Raw genomic sequence first — 19,262 nt, forward strand, 5'->3', positions numbered from 1 at the left:
AACCTGGGAGGCGCAGTTCTGATACCGACGCCTTTGCCGGGTCTCCGGGTGTGTTTGCTCCAACTGTTCAAACTGTTACAAAGCGCCCGAACTCGAGCGACCTTCCCAAGTAACTCTTAATCTCTCGGGCGAGAGCGCTGCCCTTACTTGCCGGGGAGCTAAAGGGGACCACCTCTCGGCACCCCACCCGCTGGGACCCCAGCCAGCTGTCCCATCCCGCCCCCAGGCCGCAAGCTTCTTGCGTCAGCCGCGGCGGGGGTGGGGGATTTTCGGCAGCTCGGCCCGCGAGGCCGGCAGGGGAAGGAAGGCCCAGGCTCTTGCCCCGCCCTATGGGGCGGGAGGCGGAGCAGGCCAGAGCCCGGCGGCGACTCCGGCTGGGTTGCCGAGCAGCGAGTGCCGGGGAGCCCGGAGGAGCCGGTGCCGCCACCACCACCAGTGCCTCCCTGTCTGCGCCGCGCGGCTCGGCAGCCAGGGCAGGACTGCCGTCGAGGAGTCCAACACACGGTCCCCACCTCAGCATGATGGACTTGGAGCTGCCGCCGCCGGGACTGCAGTCCCAGCAGGTGCTGCCCGGGCCTTCGGGGTCCTGCGGTGGTGTCAGGACGGGGACAGGGGAGCGAAGGAACCGCCGCCCGGGAGGGACAGCCGAAGCCCGCTTCTGCCGTCTGGCCGGAGCCAGGACTGCAGCGGCCGCGCGCTGGAGCCGCTGCGCTTGCGCTAGGGTTGGGCGGGGAGGGGCAGCGGGGACCCAAGGGGCAGCGAAGGGAGTGGGGACATGGCCAGTTGGTCAGACCGACCACGAGCCGAGGGCGGCTGGGTCGGGGTTCGGGGACTTCGCCCGCGCGCGTGGGGCGAAGGGACGTCTCTTAGGCGCGTCCCCGGCTCCCAGAGCAGGGAGGCGGGAACCCCGGAGTTTGAGCCGCCCCACAGGCGGCTGGGCAGGAGGGGGCGGACGCTGTCGGTCTGAGCCGGCGCGGCCCAGCCCTTCCCGGATCGCGCTGCTCCCCCGCCTCGGAGCTGGCAAAAATGTGCCTAGTCACGGGGCCGTTCTTGGGGGAGCTGAGGTCTCCTCTGGGCTGGGACCCGCAACCGCTTCTCTGCCGCTGCACCCGACCCCGGCCCCAAGACCTCCGTGGGCGTGAGCTGTGGGGGGCCGTCTATGGGTGCTGCTTTGCGAAGTCATCAGACACTCCGAACACTCTTTGGCAGCCATGGGTTTTATAGAAAGCCCAGTCTCCGGGGGGAGGGAGGAGGTCATGAAGTGCCCAGCGCCCTCGAATGCCCCGACGTGCGGCGGCCTGCCCGGGTCCTGCGCGCTTCCTCGGACCGGGGAAGAGGTTGGGGCTCGGGGACCGGGGATTGGCCCCTAGCAACGCGGCGGGAAGTGCGGGCGAGGCTAGCGGACTTCTAGTTCCGGGCGGGGTGTTTCCTGCTGGCGCACGCCGCGTGCGTGGCCTCGGCCTCCGCGACAGTGCCCGGTTGGCTGTCTCGGCGGCCCTCGGTGGGCCCTTTCCTGCTTTATAGCGTGCAAACCTCGCCGCGCTGGGGCCAAGGGACATGTTGGAGCTGTTGATCTGTTGCGCAATTGTTATTTTCCCCAGGGCGGCTTTGTCTTTGGATTTAGCATTTCAGAGTTCCCTTTCCAAAATGTGTAAGACAGGATATTCTGTTCTGTGCTGTCAAGGGTAAGACTTGCGAGTGTAGATTAGAATTTCTATTGCTTTTAGTCTGTTACTAAATTTTTTGCTTTCAGCTATTATTTCTCCCTTGGGTACTTAACTTTTCTGTATTGAGAATTTGCCTCAATTTCTTAGCATGCCTCTTTTGCAAGAGCCGAGAGTGGGACACAGGTTTCATGATAACTTTGCTTGTAAGTTGTTATCAAAGTGAAAACAAGTTTCTGTTCATGCTTTGTAGAAACGTTTAGAGGAATAGATATATTTGTAATTTTTTTGTAATGGCGTTTTAGGATAAGAACATTTGGTTCAAGAAAATGTGTAACTTTATAGGGATAGTAAGTATGTTTATGCTTAAAGTTTTAGGCTACCAAAGATCTGGTGTACGGCTTTAAGTTATTGACAGTGTATTAATTGTGGCTTTTTTTCGTTTAAAGTCGTTTGTCTTGAACTTTACCCATTAATGATTGGGACTGTATTCTCCTGGTTCCCACTACTATGAAGAAAAGTAAATTGTACTTTCTGATCTAGCTGCTGTTCAGGAGTTATCTATAAGAATGCTTGTTTGACCAAAGGATATATGATGCAAATGAACTTTAGTTTTCCTAATTTCAAGAATTGTAGTCTAGAGCCCTCTATCATTTTTTGATTTTTCTTTCTTTACTGTGTAACATAACATTCCATATACAAAAGTATGTAAAACATACAGCTTTATGTGTGACTTTTTCAATTGATAAAAGTATCAGCTTTTCCACCTTTTAATCAGTCATCAGTTTGCATATTTGAAAACTATGAAAGAAAAACAAGTAAAATTTAGAATAAATTTCATGTCTGTGATTCCTATTAAATCATTGTTTATAGTCCAGAAAGATTTGAACAGAATCAAAAGTGTTCTTGACCTTTTGTCAAAGAAACTCTCCAGGTGTGAAGTGGTATGAGGATACAGTTTTTCATCATCTGTGCACAGGATGTGTTGATAAACAGGCCAGTAGGAGAGCCTTAGAGTGTGTATCTCCGTTAGATGGAAGGAACTATCCATTACTCCTTTCCGGTGTGTCCTGGAGAGATAAAAGTATTTTTGTAGATGAGGGATAAAGTTGATCTTGGACTAGACAAATTATTTTTAAAAGTTAAACACAAAGAAAAATAGGACAGGCTTCATTTCCTGAATGAACAGTTAGCAAAGAACAACTTGACTTTTTGGATAGGTGAAAAAAATCTCTTGAGAGATTGTGGAAGCAGCATGTAAGAGGATAAATGCACAACTCACATCAGTCTTTCTGCATTAAAAATAACCTGGGCCATTTTGAAATCTTTTTAACCTGGGTGCATATAAATGATGCTTTGAAAACACTGTCTTTAGGAGTATAAGGAAGAGTTGAAAGCCAAATACATCATTTTTCTTAATATTTATTTTTACACTTAAAGCTGCATGAGGAAAGGAACCCTATGGACTATAAGCACATTTTTTTCTGGGAATATTCTCTGTCCTGACTGACGACATTTAAAAGGGGTTTTGCATAAATAATATTTCTTCTTTAATTTTTCCTTGAACCTGGGTTAACTTCTTAATATGTGGGAAGAATTTGGCATTAAGATGATAATATAATAGATAGGTTACTGGGCACTTCTCTGAGTACCAGGTAATATAATTGCTTCACATGCATTAGTTCATAGTAACGTCACAGGAAATGCTATCATCTCCCTTTTCCAGGTTAGCAGAGAGGCATAGAAAGAAGCCAAGAGTCCTGCTAAGGAGACCCAACTGTGGAGTGGCTGAGGTTGTATTCAAACCTAGGTAGTCTGACCCCTGGGGGCTCCTAATCACCACTTCCAAACTGGACCAAGACTAAACTTTAAACAGGAGGAAAAGCTCAGACTTTTATTTAAAAGTGGATGAATTGGGGAAAATTAGGAGAGGAAGAGGCAGGAATTTAAAAGATTGGTGTCTGCACCATTTTTACTTAGCAATATATTTATTATAATAACTGTATGTGAGGGGGGAGATGGACCTTATTAAATATGGGGAGAGTAAATACAACCTAACAATGGAATTACCCCCTATCGTCCTTTTAAGGAAGACACGGAAGCCTAAGTGGGTTTAATTTAGAGAGGCAGGACTGTTTCTTAATATAATAATAGTTTTTAAAACTCCAGGGATTTCAGCAGTGTCCAGGATACTGCCTCACATTTTTCAGGGACTGTTTTCCTTTTTTCTTAATTAAATTTCTTAGCTACTAGATAGAGTCTTTGCCTTTGCTTACCTTGTTAGTTGGTACATTCTCCTCTTCCATGGGCTCTTTTTATATTTTGAAGTAGTGATTAAAAAGTTTGGTAATGAGGATATGGTGAAGAGTGTGGCAGACAGGGTTAAACCAGGTTGAAAGAAAGTAGGTAGAATGGGGAGAATTTGAGTTGAAAACAGCTAGAAGAAACCTGTTGGCCCAAATTAAACACTAATCCCCTGGTTTGGCACTTATGAATTGAAGCAAGCATAAGGGCTTGCCTATCTAGTTGAAGCTTAGTTGGGGTTTTCAGAATAGTACATTTCAAAATTAAATACTTTATTTCTTAGTCCTTATTGTTAAACACATTGTTTTCAGAATTATTGTTGTATTTGTCTGAATTAAGTACACTGCAGGACTTTTAGCATCCTGTTGTTAAAGGGAAAAAAGCCAAACTCTGTAAAATAATTTTGAAGAGATTTATTCCGAGCCAAATTTGAGGATCATGACCCAGAGCCACTCCCAAGAAGCCTTGAGCAAGTGGACTTGCTGTGGCCGGGTTACAGTTTGGTTTTATACATTTCAGGGAGACAGGGTTTACAGGTAAACTCATAAATCAATCTGTGGGAGCCATACATTGGTTTGGCCCGAAAAGGTGGGCCATCTCAAAGGGGGTGGGGGCTTACAGGTTATAGGTGGATTTAAAGATTCTTTGACTTGTAATTGGCTAAAGACAGGAAGCTTTGTTGCCACCAGATACATACTTGTTGTGTAAATTGAGGACCTGCAGGTTTGTCTTGCATACCCTTAGGCCTGTTAATGGGTTACAAAGGATGTCCCCAAGAAGGGAGGAGGGCATGTTGAGGCATGTCTGACCTCCCTCCTGGCAGGCAATTTAGTTTTAGGATATTCCTTTGGCCACAAGGGGGTCCATTCAGTCAGCCAGTTGGGGGTGAGCCTTAAGATTTTATTTTAGTTCACACTGCAGATGATTTGCCTAAAAGTTGGTCTGGGTAAATCCCAGGGTTTTTAAATGCCTGGGGCAGCCACTTCTGAAAGTTGACTGAAATTTGTTGCACACTAGAGTAGGGAAGGACAGGTTTACTAGATGTAACATTTAACTTGCTTGTTTTCATCTATGACTATAAAAATGTTTACTATAAATGGAGACTAGAGTTTATATTTTGATAATCTAGGAGTTTTGATTTCTAGGAGTTACTGAAATTTCACTGCCACCTGCTTTTTATTATTTTTATTTCTCCCCTCCCCCTTTGGTCCTTGATTCTGGAACCACATGCATTTTTAAATAAGGCCAACAAACATTTATTAACAGGGCTAAGGTACAGGCCAAGTCTTCATCAATTGATAATGGTGTGTTTTTTGTAAATGAAAGCAAAAATACGTTCACATGTGTAATATTTACATTCCCAAACTTAACATTCTTACACTAACCCCTCTTCCAGAAACCAAAACAAGACTCTTTTTTTTTTTTTTTTTTTTTTTTTTGAAACAGAGTCTCACTGTGTTGCCTGGGCTAGAGTGCCATGACATCAGCCTAGCTCACAGCAACCTCAAACTCCTGGGCTCAAGCAATCCTCCTGCCTCAGCCTCCTGAGTAGCTGGGACTACAGGCATGTGCAACCATGCCCGGCTAATTTTTTCTATATATTTTTAGTTGTCCAGATAATTTCTTTCTGTTTTTTTTAGTAGAGACGGGATCTTGCTCTCGCTCAGGCTGGTCTCAAACTCCTGAGCTCAAAGGATCCGCCCACTTCGGCCTCCCAGAGTGCTAGGATTACAGGCGTGAGCCACCGCGCCCGGCCTAAAACAAGACTCTTAAACAAAATTTTGCCCTGTTTAAAGTTTATGTTTTCTATGTGTCAGCCCCCTACCACAATAAACACCTTTTAACTATTATTGTTAAGTATTTTAAGAACTTTGAGGATGGCAAGCACTTTGAATCAATTGTTTTTTTACAGCATATGTACTATAATACCTTTGTGTTACAAATCCTTATATTTGAAAGTCTTTTCATGTATGAGAGCATGTAAGTTTATTTGGCCCAAACTGTGGTTACCTTTAAGACAAATCCAGGAGATAAGTAGGATTTAAAGAACCAAGTGATTTTTCAAAGACTCTGTTGATAAATGACTCTTGAGAGTTATTACAATTCATCACCAGCCTGTATTCTGAAGAATTTTTAAAAAATTCTTTAGCAATACTACATAGCCATTCCTTTTTCCTAAGCTTGGAATTGAGACTTTGGGGCCTATAGTATGAAGCTCACTGACAAGATCCAAACTCTATTGCTTTTTCAGATCAGAAAAGAAAAATGATGGGGTAAGAAAAGAAAAATATTGATCACTTTGGCTTTGATGCCTTCTTCTGAGTTTATAAGTTTTATTTTCTGTATGACTTAGGCAATTCTTTTTAATGGCCTTTTAAAATCTTTTTTGATCCTTGTCTTACCTGTGTATATCTATGTTTTTGTCTCTACAGCTAAATTGTAAGCTCCTTAGGAGCTGGGCATTCAATTTACAGATATATGTATATTTTTAAGTGAAATTCAATTCACCCAGTTAAACCAATTCAGTGGTTAAGTGTGTTCATAGAGTTATGCAGCCATCACTATAATCAGTTTTCATCACCCCCAAAAGAAACCCCATACTCATTAGTAGTCAATTCCCCCCAGCTCCCTTAGCCCTTGGTAACCACTCAGTTATTTTCTGTATCTATGGATTTGCCTATTCTGGACATTTCATATAAATGGAATTACACACTGTATGTCCTTTTGTGACTGGCTTCTTTCACTTAGCATGTTTTTGAGGTTCAACCATGTTATAACACGTATGGGTACTTCATTCTTTTTTATGGCTGGATACAATTCCGTTGCGTGGATATACCACATTTGTCTACTCATCAGTTGATGAACATTTGAGTCGTTCCTACTTTTTCTATTTCTTTTTGTTTCCTACAGCAGTGGTTTTCAAACTTTGTTGTATATTAGACTCACAATCAGCATTTAAAATGCGGATGTCCAGGCTGCATCCCTCATGAAGTCAAACTCTCTGGGGACGGGGCCCAAGCATCACTGTATTTTAAAGTGTCTGAAGAGACTGATGTGCAGTCAGGTTTGAGAGCCAGTGCCCTAGGGGGCCTACCTCAGTGCTTGGTACCCATTGATATCTATATAGTGATTTAGAAAATCTGGTTAGGACATCTTATTTAAAACATGAACGGAAATGTTTCTATGTTTGATCACTGCCCTTCACAGCCTTATGATTAACACTGAGATCTGGGAACTGTGTTTCAAGATGCCTGGTGAATGTTTGAATTTCAGTAAATATAACTTGATCTTTTTGAATCCTTTGGGAAGATTTGCATGATAACTTTGTTATCAAAGGGCTTTCCCCAAGTGGGTGAGTAGAATTGTTCCATGTTTTTTTAGGAATGTGGGCCATGATAACCTGCAATCTAGATTATTTGGGAATAGCATATAGAAAAGGCAGTGAGGATAGAACGCTCAGAGCTCCAGATGGGTGTGAGAGAGCCTGGAGGCCAGGACAGAAACTGCCTTTCTGTCTAAGGAAGCTCTGAGCTCTGCATCCCTGGGCCTTGGCTTCCTCCATTAAAAACAAAAGTTTTAAATCTCAAGGCAACTTTTAGCAACTTCATTTTTTGGTTCTCTGTATCTGCCTGATAAAAGTCCAAGTTTATATCCTGACCACAGTGGCTACTATGCTTACCTGAATGGCTTTCTGGTTTACATATTTGGAAACCATTGGCATGTTCTGTGTGTATACATGCTGCGGCACTGCTGTCGCACTTGAGAGATTTGACGGTGAGGTGTGGGGCCTTCTAAAGCTGGCTTGGCCCCTGCCCTTTGTACCCACCTTGCAGACAGGGTGGGAGCAGGCCCAGAGGAGAGTGCACACTTCCGTGCTCATAATGGCCTTCTCGCTCAGGGTTGCCAGGCAGAGCTTGCAAGGACCAGCTCCAGTAATGTCCTCTCGGAAGTCTGGGGCTCCAGGGATAGGCCACTCGGCCTGTGCTGCAGGTTTCCAAAGTGCACCTGATAACAGTACAACTGTGCTGTAAAGCTCCAGTGATTGTGTGCTGGCGAAGATAATAAGGGAGACTGAGGAAACAATTAGTCTTTCATTTCAGTTCATGTTACCAAGTCACTTCCTATGTTGTAAAGAGAACCAGCCTTTGGTGTAACTCGACATCTGAATACAGACAAAACTCACAATTTCATGGAGAAGAAAAGGGAAAAGAAATTAACATTCACTGAAAACCAGCTAGTAGTATACCAGCCCTCTTACTTGATCTTGACAACAAATCTATGGAGATGGGAATATTCTCTCCATTTATGGCTGAGGAAACCTATTCAAAGAGGTTAAGTCATTTGGCCAGGGCTGCACCACTCGCAGGTGGCAGAACAGAAATTTTGAATGTCCATCATCTGTACTTTCCCTTGCCTGTTTTTCTCCTTCCCTCCCTTCTTTCTTTTTTCCTTGTCTAATGACTACGGGCATTTTGTTAGCTGCCAAAGAATGAAGGACTCTTTTACAAAGAGTAATAAAACGGTGTCTCTACTCAAGGAGCTCATCCAGCGATTACCAGAGGGGGTGCTGTCGGCACACGGGATGGACTGCTTTTCGGAATGGAGGACTGTTCCACATTACAGGATATTTGGCGTAGTTGTGCCTGCCAGAAAGCCCCCCACCCCTCCTTCATACAATTCCAACTGCTCCGAGCGGGGGGTGCCAGCCCCAGTGGAAAGCTGTGGTACACTGACTTCCAGAGATAACATGAAGTCAGGATTGATTTAGTTATTACTGTTCGTTCTCAGGAAATCTCAGAATATTACTTCTTTGGTCTTTATAGGGAAGCCCACCATCTCTCCAGATGGCAGCCTGTTGAGAGCTTTTATTCTCAACAAAAGGGTAATGGGAGAAAGGTCATAGAAAGTAATGAAAGCTTTAGAAAGGGCAGGGTCTAGGTACCTTTTATTTACTCAGGTAGAGTAACATGTCCAGATCCCTTAACTCAGCAGCATTATTTGATACGGTAATGTTACCCCTGGTATTTGCCAATTCTAAGGCCCACAGCTGCAAGGAATTGGTCCTAAAAAGATAAACTAAATCACATGCCATATTTCTCTGGGTCTTTACTAGCTTTTCTACTGGGTCCTTTTTGAAGAAGTCGCGTACTGGGGTAAGAGTAAAAGAAGCTGTAGAATAGCTGAATAGGTTGAGATCATATGGTAATAGCTTAATGCCTTAAAAAAAAAAAGTCTAGAATATGGGGCAAGGTGAGTTTGCCCACTTGTCCTTTTTCTAACCATCAGCCTGAGGGAAATAACTAGTATCCTCTAAGAAAATACACTTAATCAGCACTTACTATATTGATTATATTATCCAGATTGCAAAATTCTTTAATGGGTATTTCATGTTTGTTCTCTTAAAAAAATCAGTTTTATCATTAACTTGAAGGGGCGTGTGTTAATAATAGTTCGTAAGATATAATACTTTACTTTTAGTAGAATACCCAAAGAATAATTTTTAAATGTTGTTACTGGGAATGAAGTTAAATAATTTTTCTGTGACTAGTAGTTGGGTCATAAATGATATAAAACATGATACCTTTGGTACATATGTAATTTGAACTCTTTAATCCCAGATACCTTACATATACAATGAAAATATTGAATTCTGGCCTAAATAATGTACACTTATTCATTCCACAAATATTTATTAGGTATCTACACACCCTGGGGTAGATAATAAAAGCGAGAGCTTTCAGGGCATAAAGCTGTTTTAATCTTCCAAGATAATGCAGCAAACGTCCTCCAGTGAGGACATTTGCTTTTCCAATTGCCCCTCCTAGTTGATTCCTTTTGCTCTTTGTACACCTGAATTGGAGGGTGTGTTTCATACCATAATTAGTGTAAATTCGTTAGTGTCTCTGTCTCCTCTGCTTAGTGTATGAATTCCAGTAGGGTAAGTACTGTATTTTAGTCTTTTTTGGTAGCTCTGATGTCTAGCACCATACTTGGTGCTTACTTAATAGCTGCTCGGTAAATGTGCGAGTGAGTCCATCAACTGCCCTCTAGGAGTGTGGTATTTAATGCAAGCTAGTCTGTGACATAGACAGGGCCATGGCAGTGCAGATGAGAAAATGTGACTTCCAGCAGGAGTGCTCAGAGGGGACATCCTGGAGGAGCTGGCATTTTATTAATAACTAGACTTTTTTTTTTTTTTTTTTTTTTTGAGACAGAGTCTCACTCTGTTGCCTAGGCTAGAGTGCTGTGGTGTCAGCCTAGCTCACAGCAACCTCAAACTCCTGGGCTCAAGCGATCCTCCTGCCTCAGCCTCCCGGGTAGCCGGGACTACAGGCATGCGCCACCATGCCCGGCTAATTTTTTCTATATATATATATTTTAGTTGGCCAGATCATTTCTTTCTATTTTTAGTAGAGACGGGGTCTCGCTCTTGCTCAGGCTGGTCTGGAACTCCTGACCTCGAGCGATCCGCCCGCCTTGGCCTCCCAGAGTGCTAGGATTACAGGCATGAGCCACCGCGCCCGGCCTAGACTTTTTTTTTTTAAGTCAATAGATTTCACTGGGTTCAGGCTCCAGCTGGAAGCCCAAGGAACGGTGCAGACATGAGCTGGACTATGGCAGAGTATTGGGTTGACAGGGCTGAAAAGGTTAACCTGGGTGTGGCTGAAGAAGGCCTTTGGTGCTCATATGTGGTATCTAAAATTTATACAGGGCATCTGGAAACCATGGAAAGTTTTGGAAAGGGCAAGGCACATAATCTGGGAGTGGATAGGAAGTTATCTGGCAGGTGAATTGGAAGATGGGCAGGTCAGAGGCAGGGAGAGGTGGCGGGGCTCCTGCCGAGGTGTGGGTGTAAGCATTGTCGGTTTGACATCAGCATACATATTGAAGATCTGTCATTGTCACTCTAAATTCTTCCTTTGCTATAAACATTTAAAAAGAATTTTTAAAGCCTTCCTTTTAAGGGAGAGAGGTAGATTTTCCTCTTCTGTTGGCCCCACCATGAAACCGCTTGTGCCTCAAGCTTGCACACTCTGCTATTCTGTGTTTTGACAGAAACTCATCCACCATTGTGTTCATTCCATTGGTGAAAGGAGAGGAAAAACCAGCCAGAAATTGCTGTTTGGCTTTAAAAATGGATTCTTTTCTTCCTCAGGATGGCACAGGGGCCTTACGTGCACCCTGTACCGGCAGAGGCCCCACACACTACTCAGGCTCTTCTGGGGAACCCAGCAGCCTGTCCACTGGGTTCCTTGTGCTTATGAGGATGGTTAAACCATCTCATAGAACTCCCTTCCAGACCCACTCCCTCACCTGCAGCGGAAGTTCTTACTCTGGGGTTCTGGGCCTAGAAACCCCGTGTCCACAGGCAGGTTATGTAGACAGGAGTTTGGGGTGTAGAAGTGCATTAGTGGAAGAAGACTAAATCCAAACATGAACTGAGCCAGCCTGTGTGGCCTTGGCCTCTTCCTATCCCCCCCACCCCTTCTTTAATGGTTTTAAAATATTTCTTTTGTAAACTACCCCTGACTAACTTTGGCTGAAAAAAAAAAAAAAAAGAGTGGTGGAGGGAAAGAAAACCTTTAACACTCTTGAGGGATATGACAATGCTGAACATTTTTTACATTTACTAGCCTTTGTTGTTGCCACACAAATGTCTGATACATAAACAAGTTATGACCTCACCTTCTATTTTTTTATATAGACCTAGAAGCCTAACAAGTAAATGCTTCTCATGGTCATTTGACCTCTACAACAGGAGTTGAATATGTTAATAATATTCATCGTTGGGTTGTCCTTTATATTTTTAAGGAGCATTCATGTGCTTTTTTTTTCATATGAAAAACACTTCTTCAAGGGCAGGTATTGTCTTGGCTTCCCATTACAGGAGCAGCACCATGAGGTTAGGGGGCAAGGCCTCGGCTACCCTGCACAACTAGTGCACAGCGGAGGCCCCGTTGGCACCACGAGCCTTCCCCAGCCAGCGTGCTTTCCGTTGCACCGTGCAGCCTCCTTGAGGAGGCTTAGGTTATTCTGAAGTGAGAGACTGTGTCATTTGAGTGGTAAGAGTTCTGCTTCTGTAAGATAACCTGAGTTGGCTCTCCCTATCACCACTTATCAGATGGAGGTGTTCAGGCAAAAGTACTTCACCTCTCTGCTTCTGTTTCCTTACTGCAAAATGGCAGTGATAACACTACTACGCACGCACGCAGGGGACTGAGGTTTGAATAAGATAATGGATACAAAAGCTAATAGTGTTGAGTACATAGAAAGTGCATGATAGATGGTGGCCATGATTGTTATTACTTAGACGGCGGCAGGCATACCTAGCTTTATCTGGACTCAGAATCTTGACACTGTGATCTTTCATTCTCAAATCTTAATGTGAAGGCTTACCAGGTAACCACTGTCCCTATACAATTATTTAGTGGGATTGTTGAAAAGATTTACATTAAGGAAAAGATTCCTGTATTGATTTTAAGAGAATGAAGTATGATCTATACACTAATAATAATTTCTTTTTTAAGAAGTCCAGATTGCTGTCTGACAATTGGCAAAAAGAGTGGGTACTGTGCATTTTCAAGGTTATGCACCTGGAAGCAGTTGAAATATAATTTCTGAACTCCAGGTTAATTTATAGTTTTAGTTGAAACAGATTGTGCCATCTCCTAAGGCCCCTTGTTTTTATCCATTCTTCAGATAACCTTTGCAATAAACATGGTAATTGTTTGGGGGCTGGACCATAACATTGCTGAATAAAATCAAAATGACCCATTTAGTCATCATGAACCCTCTTAGTAATTCAGACTCACATCAGCTCTTTCAGTTCTTTCAGGTAGCTTTTTACAAATACTTGCTAATAATATAAACACTACCTAGTGTAGTTTGAAAGAGTTAATGTTCACAGTATATTCAGTGTGTCCTCAGGAAGTAATTTGCAAAACAGAAGAGTTTGGTTCAGTAGAATTCATCCCTCAGGAGTATGGAGGACTCATGCAGGCTCTTGTAAAGCTGCACTGTCCAATAATATGGTCACATTGGAGCTCTTGACTTTTGAGTGTTTGAGGTGTGGTTAGTGCAACTGAGGAATTGAATTTTTAATTTTTGTTGAATTTTGGTTTAAATTTAAAAATAGAAGTATTATAAAATAGTTTTCTGTTAAATATACCTTTATTGTTTTGGTAGGATTATATTTGATGTCATCATGTTGAGAAAGATTGTAGTGTGTGTTGAGAGTGTCACTTCTAATATCTAATTAATTTTTAAAATTTTGGTTACAGATTAAAATGTATTTGGATATATTGGGTTAAATAAATACATTGTTAAAATTAAACTCCCCTGTTTCTTTTTTTTAGGGAGACTAGGCTACTAAAAATTTAAAATTACCTGTGTGGCTCGCATGTTCCTCTTTTTCGTTTTCTTTCTTTCTTTCTTTTTTTTTTTTAGATACAGGGTCGTGCTCTGTTGCCCAGGCTGGAATGCAGTGGTGTGATCATAGCTCACTGCAGCCTTGAACTCTTGGGCTCAAGTGATCTTCCTGCCTTAGCCTCACAGGTGCGTACCACCACGCCCAGCTAATTTTTTAATTTTTTGTAGAGACAGGGCCTTTCTACATTGCCCAGGCTGGTCTCGAACTTCTGGTCTCAAAAGATCCTTCCACCTCAGCCTCCCAAAGTGTTGGGATTTACAGACCTGACCCACCGCGCCTGGCCTATTGTTACATTTCTTTTTTTTTTTTTTTGAGACAGAGTCTCGCTCTGTTGCCCGGGCTAGAGTGAGTGTTGTGGCGTCAGCCCAGCTCACAGCAACCTCAAACTCCTGAGCTCAAAGGATCCTCTTGCCTCAGCCTCCCGAGTAGCTGGGACTACAGGCATGCGCCACCATGCCCGGCTAATTTTTTTCTATATATATTTTTAGTTGTTCAGCTAATTTCTTCCTATTTTCAGTAGAGATGGGGTCTCGCTCTTGCTCAGGCTGATCTCGAACTCCTGACCTCGAGCGATCCGCCCACCTCGGCCTCCCAGAGTGCTAGGATTACAGGCGTGAGCCACCGCGCCTGGCACTAGTGTTGTATTTCTATTAGGCAAGGATGCTTTACAGCAGAGGTAAACCTTTTTGGCATCAGGGACCAGTTTCATGGAAGACAATTTTTTTACCGGATTGGTTGGGGGAGGTGGTTTACAGATGATTTAAGCGCATTACATTTATTGTGTAGTTGAAGCTCTCTGCTAATAATAATCTATATTTGCAGCCGCTCCGAAGCACCAGCATCACCACCTCAGATCATCAGGCAGTAGATTCCCATAAGGAGTACACAACCTAGATCCCTCGCACGCACAGTTTATGGTAGGGTTTGTGCTCCTATGAGAATCTAATGCCCGCTGATCTGACAGGAGGCGGAGCTCAGGCAGTGATATGAGTGATGTGGAGCAGCTGTAAATATGGATGAAACTTTGCTAGCTCACCTACTGTGCGCTGCGTTCCTTACAGGCCATGGATGGATACCAGTCCAGGGCCCAGGGGTTGGGGACTGCAGCTTTAGAGCATCTTACGAGTAGCTAAAATTAGCCCATTTTTTGAAATACAAAATTAGTTTTCAGACTTACATTAATATTTTGGGCTTCATAGAATCAGAGGCATTTAGAGCAAAGGATCTTGGGGGTCACCTAACTCAGTCCCGTCCTTTTGCAGATGAAACTGAGGCCAAAGGTTGCTATAAAATGATGTGACCTATTTCCAGATGGTGACTGGACCGAGTGTTCTTTATAGTCTTTGCTTTAAATCCTGGGTTTACTTGGAATTGGAAACATAGTAGACATCAGAACTGCAAAGAACTTAAACTTCTACCAGATCCAGACTGAAGAAAATGTCTTTAAAAAGCAATTATTGGGCTGGGTGCAGTGGCTCATGCCTGTAATCCTAGCACTTTAGGAGGCCAAGGCAGGAGGATCCCTTGAGCCCAGGAGACAAGCCTGAGCAATAGCAATATCCTGTCTCTACAGAAAAAAAAAAAACCAACTTAGCTGGTCATGGTAGCATGTACCTGTAGTCCCAGCTACTCAGGAGGCTGAGGCAGGAGGATCACTTTAGCTCAGGACTTTGAGGTTGCAGTAAGCTATGATGAAACCACTCACTGCATTCTAGCCCCTGCAACAGAACGAGACCCTGTCTCTAAAAAAAAAAAAAAAAAAAAAAATTATTTTAGGTGGTAATGAAAAAGAATTTTTGTGTTATGCCTACCAGTGGACGTGTGCTTATTTAGGTGTTTGACATGTATTTTTGTTGGGCAGTATAAACAATGTGTTCATGGGGAATAGTAATAGGTAAAAATAATTCCCACGCTTTGTATGAGCATTTCCTTGGAAAATTCCATACAGCTGGTTTTCATATTTTAAGAAGTGTTTTCCCCAAAGCCAGAGATTTTAAACCAGACCCACAGCTTTGGTCTTTGAAGAAAAGGCTCAGAGCTTGACTTCATGTGTTTATTATTTAGTTGAGGTTGTCTGAGATCATTTAAAAGTTTAGGCCTGTTTTATGGTATTGTTTTCTTTTTTTTTTTTTTTTTTTTTTTGAGACAGCGTCTCACTCTGTTGCCCAGGCTAGAGTGCCGTGGCATCAGCCTCGCTCACAGCAACCTCAAACTCCTGGGCTCAAGTGATCCTCCTGCCTCAGCCTCCCGAGTAGCTGGGACTACAGGCATGCGCCACCATGCCCGGCTAATTTTTTCTGTATATATTTTTAGTTGTCCATATAATTTCTTTCTATTTTTAGTAGAGACGGGGTCTCGCTCTTGCTCAGGCTGGTCTTGAACTCCTGAGCTCAAACGATCCACCCGCCTCGGCCTCCCAGAGTGCTAGGATTACAGGCGTGAGCCACCGCGCCCGGCCTTGTTTTCTTACTAGTGTAGCGAGAAACCGATTTAAAGGAAGACCCCACCAACAACTACAATGAACACTCTTAGAGCAAACCAGAATTTTAATTTGTTTTTTGAGGAGTGTGAGGCCGGAAAGGGAGGCATTATGATTTATTAAACGGCAATTTGATTTATGGGTATGTTCATCAGATTTGGAGGAGTGCTGCGTCTGCCACTAATGCAGCTGATAAGCTGTGTGACCTTTGATACTTAACCTTCATCTTGATTTCTTCATCTCACTGATCTTCACACAGAGTAGTGTGAGAATTAAATGACGTAATGATGGAAGTGAAAGTGTTTTGTGCCCGTAAAACATGATAGCTATAAGGACTGGCATCTTCAAGGGCTTTCTCTTTCCAAAGAGTAGAGAACTTATTTCTTGGGTCCTACTTAGGTCTTGGTGAGCCCTTGGATGAGTCAGCCAGAAATGTGCATTTAGTGGGTACATGACATTTGCTCCATGATTTGGGGGTACTCAGGCATCCACACTAATTTTGAGCCACTTTTGCTCTAGAAGGTGTAACACTGGGGGCTAGGCAGCGGAGATGATCTGCCTGAAGATGAACTGGGAGGCTCTTATTCCTATGTGTTCAGCAGGGGAGCAGTCTTAGAAAACCACACAGTATTCAGAGCTTGCTGGCAGGGGAAGGAAAGTCCTCTAAAGAAGAGTACAGGTCAGACATTGGGTGGTTTTCTAATAACAGAGTTTCATGGGCCCTTAATTTGGTAACAGGGTTGAATAACACACAACAGTTTTGTAAGGATCTGTTTTCCAAGTAATTCCTAATATATGATGAGTTTTTAAGTAATAGACATTATAATAGGAAAGTCTAGCTTGAAATCTAAGTTGTGTTAGGTTGACCAGATGACTGCTTCTGGATTCTACCCAGTTACATGAGACCTAGGGCCAGTTGCCCATTTAGCATCTTGGGCCTGAGGGTCCTCATTTACAAATCTGGGGATTGGATTGTGGCCTTTAAGATCACCATCAGCCCTCCTTAGCTGAGTGTTCTAAATGTATTAAATACTTTAATGGCCAAGAAACACCTGTTCCTGAATGACACATGTTTAGAAAGATTGCTTTTTCCTGATCTTTAAGGAGCTATAGATGGGTCGGCCTGGCTCGATTTGCTTTTTCTTTTGAAAGTCTACCTTATCAATAAGAAAAGCTGAGGTTGCTGATTTTGCCTGTCACGCTTGAGTTCCCATATTGAGACTTTGCCCAATCTCTGTCTTAACTGTGGGTACCCCAGCCTCCACATTTCTTGCCTCTGTAAAATGTGCTGCCAGCTTCCAAGGCACAAACCTGGGTTGGCTTTGCTGGAGCCTGGCTGGGCTTACACTGGTGGTCTTTTTAAAGAAATGCTGTTTGCTGGCCAACACTTCTGGGAGGCTGAAGTTATTCCTTTCTTTAGCCCCAGTTTTATTGTTAAAAGATAGTGGGACGGGCCTAAATTTTGAAATGATTCTGGAATTAATATAGGAGACCTTGTACAAATGGTTAATGTGTATTTATTGAGTGGGTCCCCTATGGCAATATGATGCGAGATGTGAAGGACATCGGTGTGGGGCACTCCTCATGCATTGCTGGTGGGAGTGTAAAAGGCACAACCTCTGTTAGGGCTGTTTGGCAGTATCTATCGTAATTAAAAATACACATACTCTTTGACCAAGCAACTCCACTTCTAAATATTTATCCCACAGATATCCTCACGTTTATGAAATGATTTCTGTCCAAGGATATTCATCATAGTATTATTTGTAATAGCAAAAAGATTAGAAACAACTTAAAAGTCAAATGGGGGACTGATTAAATAATTATATTATCAAATAATATATATTAAGGGATATCTATATAATGAAATACTGTGCAGTCATTAAAAATAATGAGACATCTCCATGCCCTGATGCAGAACCATCTCCAAAATGTATTAAATGGAGGTAAATGATTGTGGAACACTATGATTATGTGCTATTTTGTGTGTCTATATGTGTGTCTTGACTTATGTTCATAAGAAAATGCAAAAAAAAAACCCTGATACCAATGGTTGCCTTGGAGGAGGGTAACTGGGAGGTTACTTTGGCAACTTTTAAATTTTATACCATAATCATGTGTTATCTATTAATATTTTTTAAAAGCCATTCTCATGCCCTAAAGGAGTTTACAATCTAGTTAGACCATTGTAAGAAAACCCCATAAGACACATAAAGTTAGGGGGTAAATATTGGCTTTATGGGAAGATGGATTTCAATGCTAAAGTCTCCTATGCAAGTAAGTTGGCCTGATTTGCCTGTGAGTCATCTGGGTCGGGCAGGCCTGAGTGTCCAGAGGGCAGACTTGGAAGTCCTGGCTCTACTACTTGCTGAATGTGTGATTTGGGGCAGGTTGCTTGATCCCCAAAGCCTCAATGCGCTCATCTAGAAATGAAGATCACAATACCTCGCTCACCTCCCTCATGCTGCTGTTGTGAAGCTCAAATGAACGACTGCCCATGAACATTGCTTAAACCATGAAGTGTTCAAACACTAGTTGTAATAGAAGCTGTTAGGTACCTGTGAGGCCAGCAGGCTAGAGCAAGAGGTGCTAATTTAAAAATATTAGGCAGGTGGGCGGTAACAGTTCAGCCACACTCCCCGCCTGGTTAAAAAATATATATATAAATTAAAAAAATTAAAGGGAAGCAAGGATATATCTTTTCCCCTTTACTAAATAACTTGGCAAGAGTTGTAAAAGTAGAAAAGTAGATCATAGGTAGTTTTAGAATCCTTTGACCTCTGACCTCTCACAAATTATTTCACCCTCTAGACCTGTTTCCCTATTTGCAAAATGAAAGGGGCCGTCTGGGTGATTCCTGTGGTCCCTTGCAGTTGTAGCATGCCGTAACAACGTGGCATTAACAGTAATTCCCATCTTGGCTGAGACAGATGACTCATATTGACCGAAAAAGTTGAAATACGAGGTGGAAACCTCTAGGAAGTTTATTTGCGTGAGAGGAGTCTCTTGAGCTGGAGAATCTGAGCCTGGGGGATGGGGTGGGGGCTTGAGGAAAATCATTGTCACCACCAGGAAGGGAGACCAAGAATGCATAAAGAAGAGTGAAGATGTGTTTATTTGTTGTGTTCTCACCACCTCCATGGCCTCCTTCACTTTGAAGTGCTCACTTGGGCAAGGCTTTTGGAAAGCAGGTTTAACACTTGCGTATGGGTAGGATGTTCATATAGTCATGCCTAGTATGCTTTATGGCAGTTGTCACCTCCTCTGTGAGGTCTTTCTGTGCATATTTAGTGGTACCTCCTCCATGTCGCCTGGGTTTCTACAGGCTTCTCATCACACTGTCTTACAACTAAGATCAGAGACTGTCTCTTACTCATCTCTGTTT

At 43.1% G+C, this 19,262-nt stretch overlaps 1 protein-coding gene across 5 annotated transcripts in view; it reads left to right on the forward strand.

Annotated features, from left to right (window-relative positions):
• The first annotated feature begins 322 nt into the window (after positions 1-322).
• Positions 323-19,262, forward strand: part of NFE2L2 (NFE2 like bZIP transcription factor 2) — a 32,690-nt gene continuing 13,750 nt past the window's right edge. For 2 of the 5 annotated variants that reach the window (XM_069493423.1, XM_069493492.1), the window contains exon 1: positions 323-563. In XM_069493423.1, coding sequence (XP_069349524.1) covers positions 330-563 — 234 coding nt within the window. In that variant the 5' untranslated portion in view covers positions 323-329. Of the gene's footprint in view, positions 564-724; positions 1,686-12,802; positions 13,524-19,262 lie in introns of those variants that run through there. The other 3 variants (XM_069493366.1, XM_069493660.1, XM_069493574.1) reach the window with 3 other exon arrangements.

The sequence above is a fragment of the Eulemur rufifrons genome, chromosome 1 (genome assembly GCF_041146395.1).
Source record: "Eulemur rufifrons isolate Redbay chromosome 1, OSU_ERuf_1, whole genome shotgun sequence".
Lineage (NCBI taxonomy): Eukaryota > Metazoa > Chordata > Mammalia > Primates > Lemuridae > Eulemur > Eulemur rufifrons.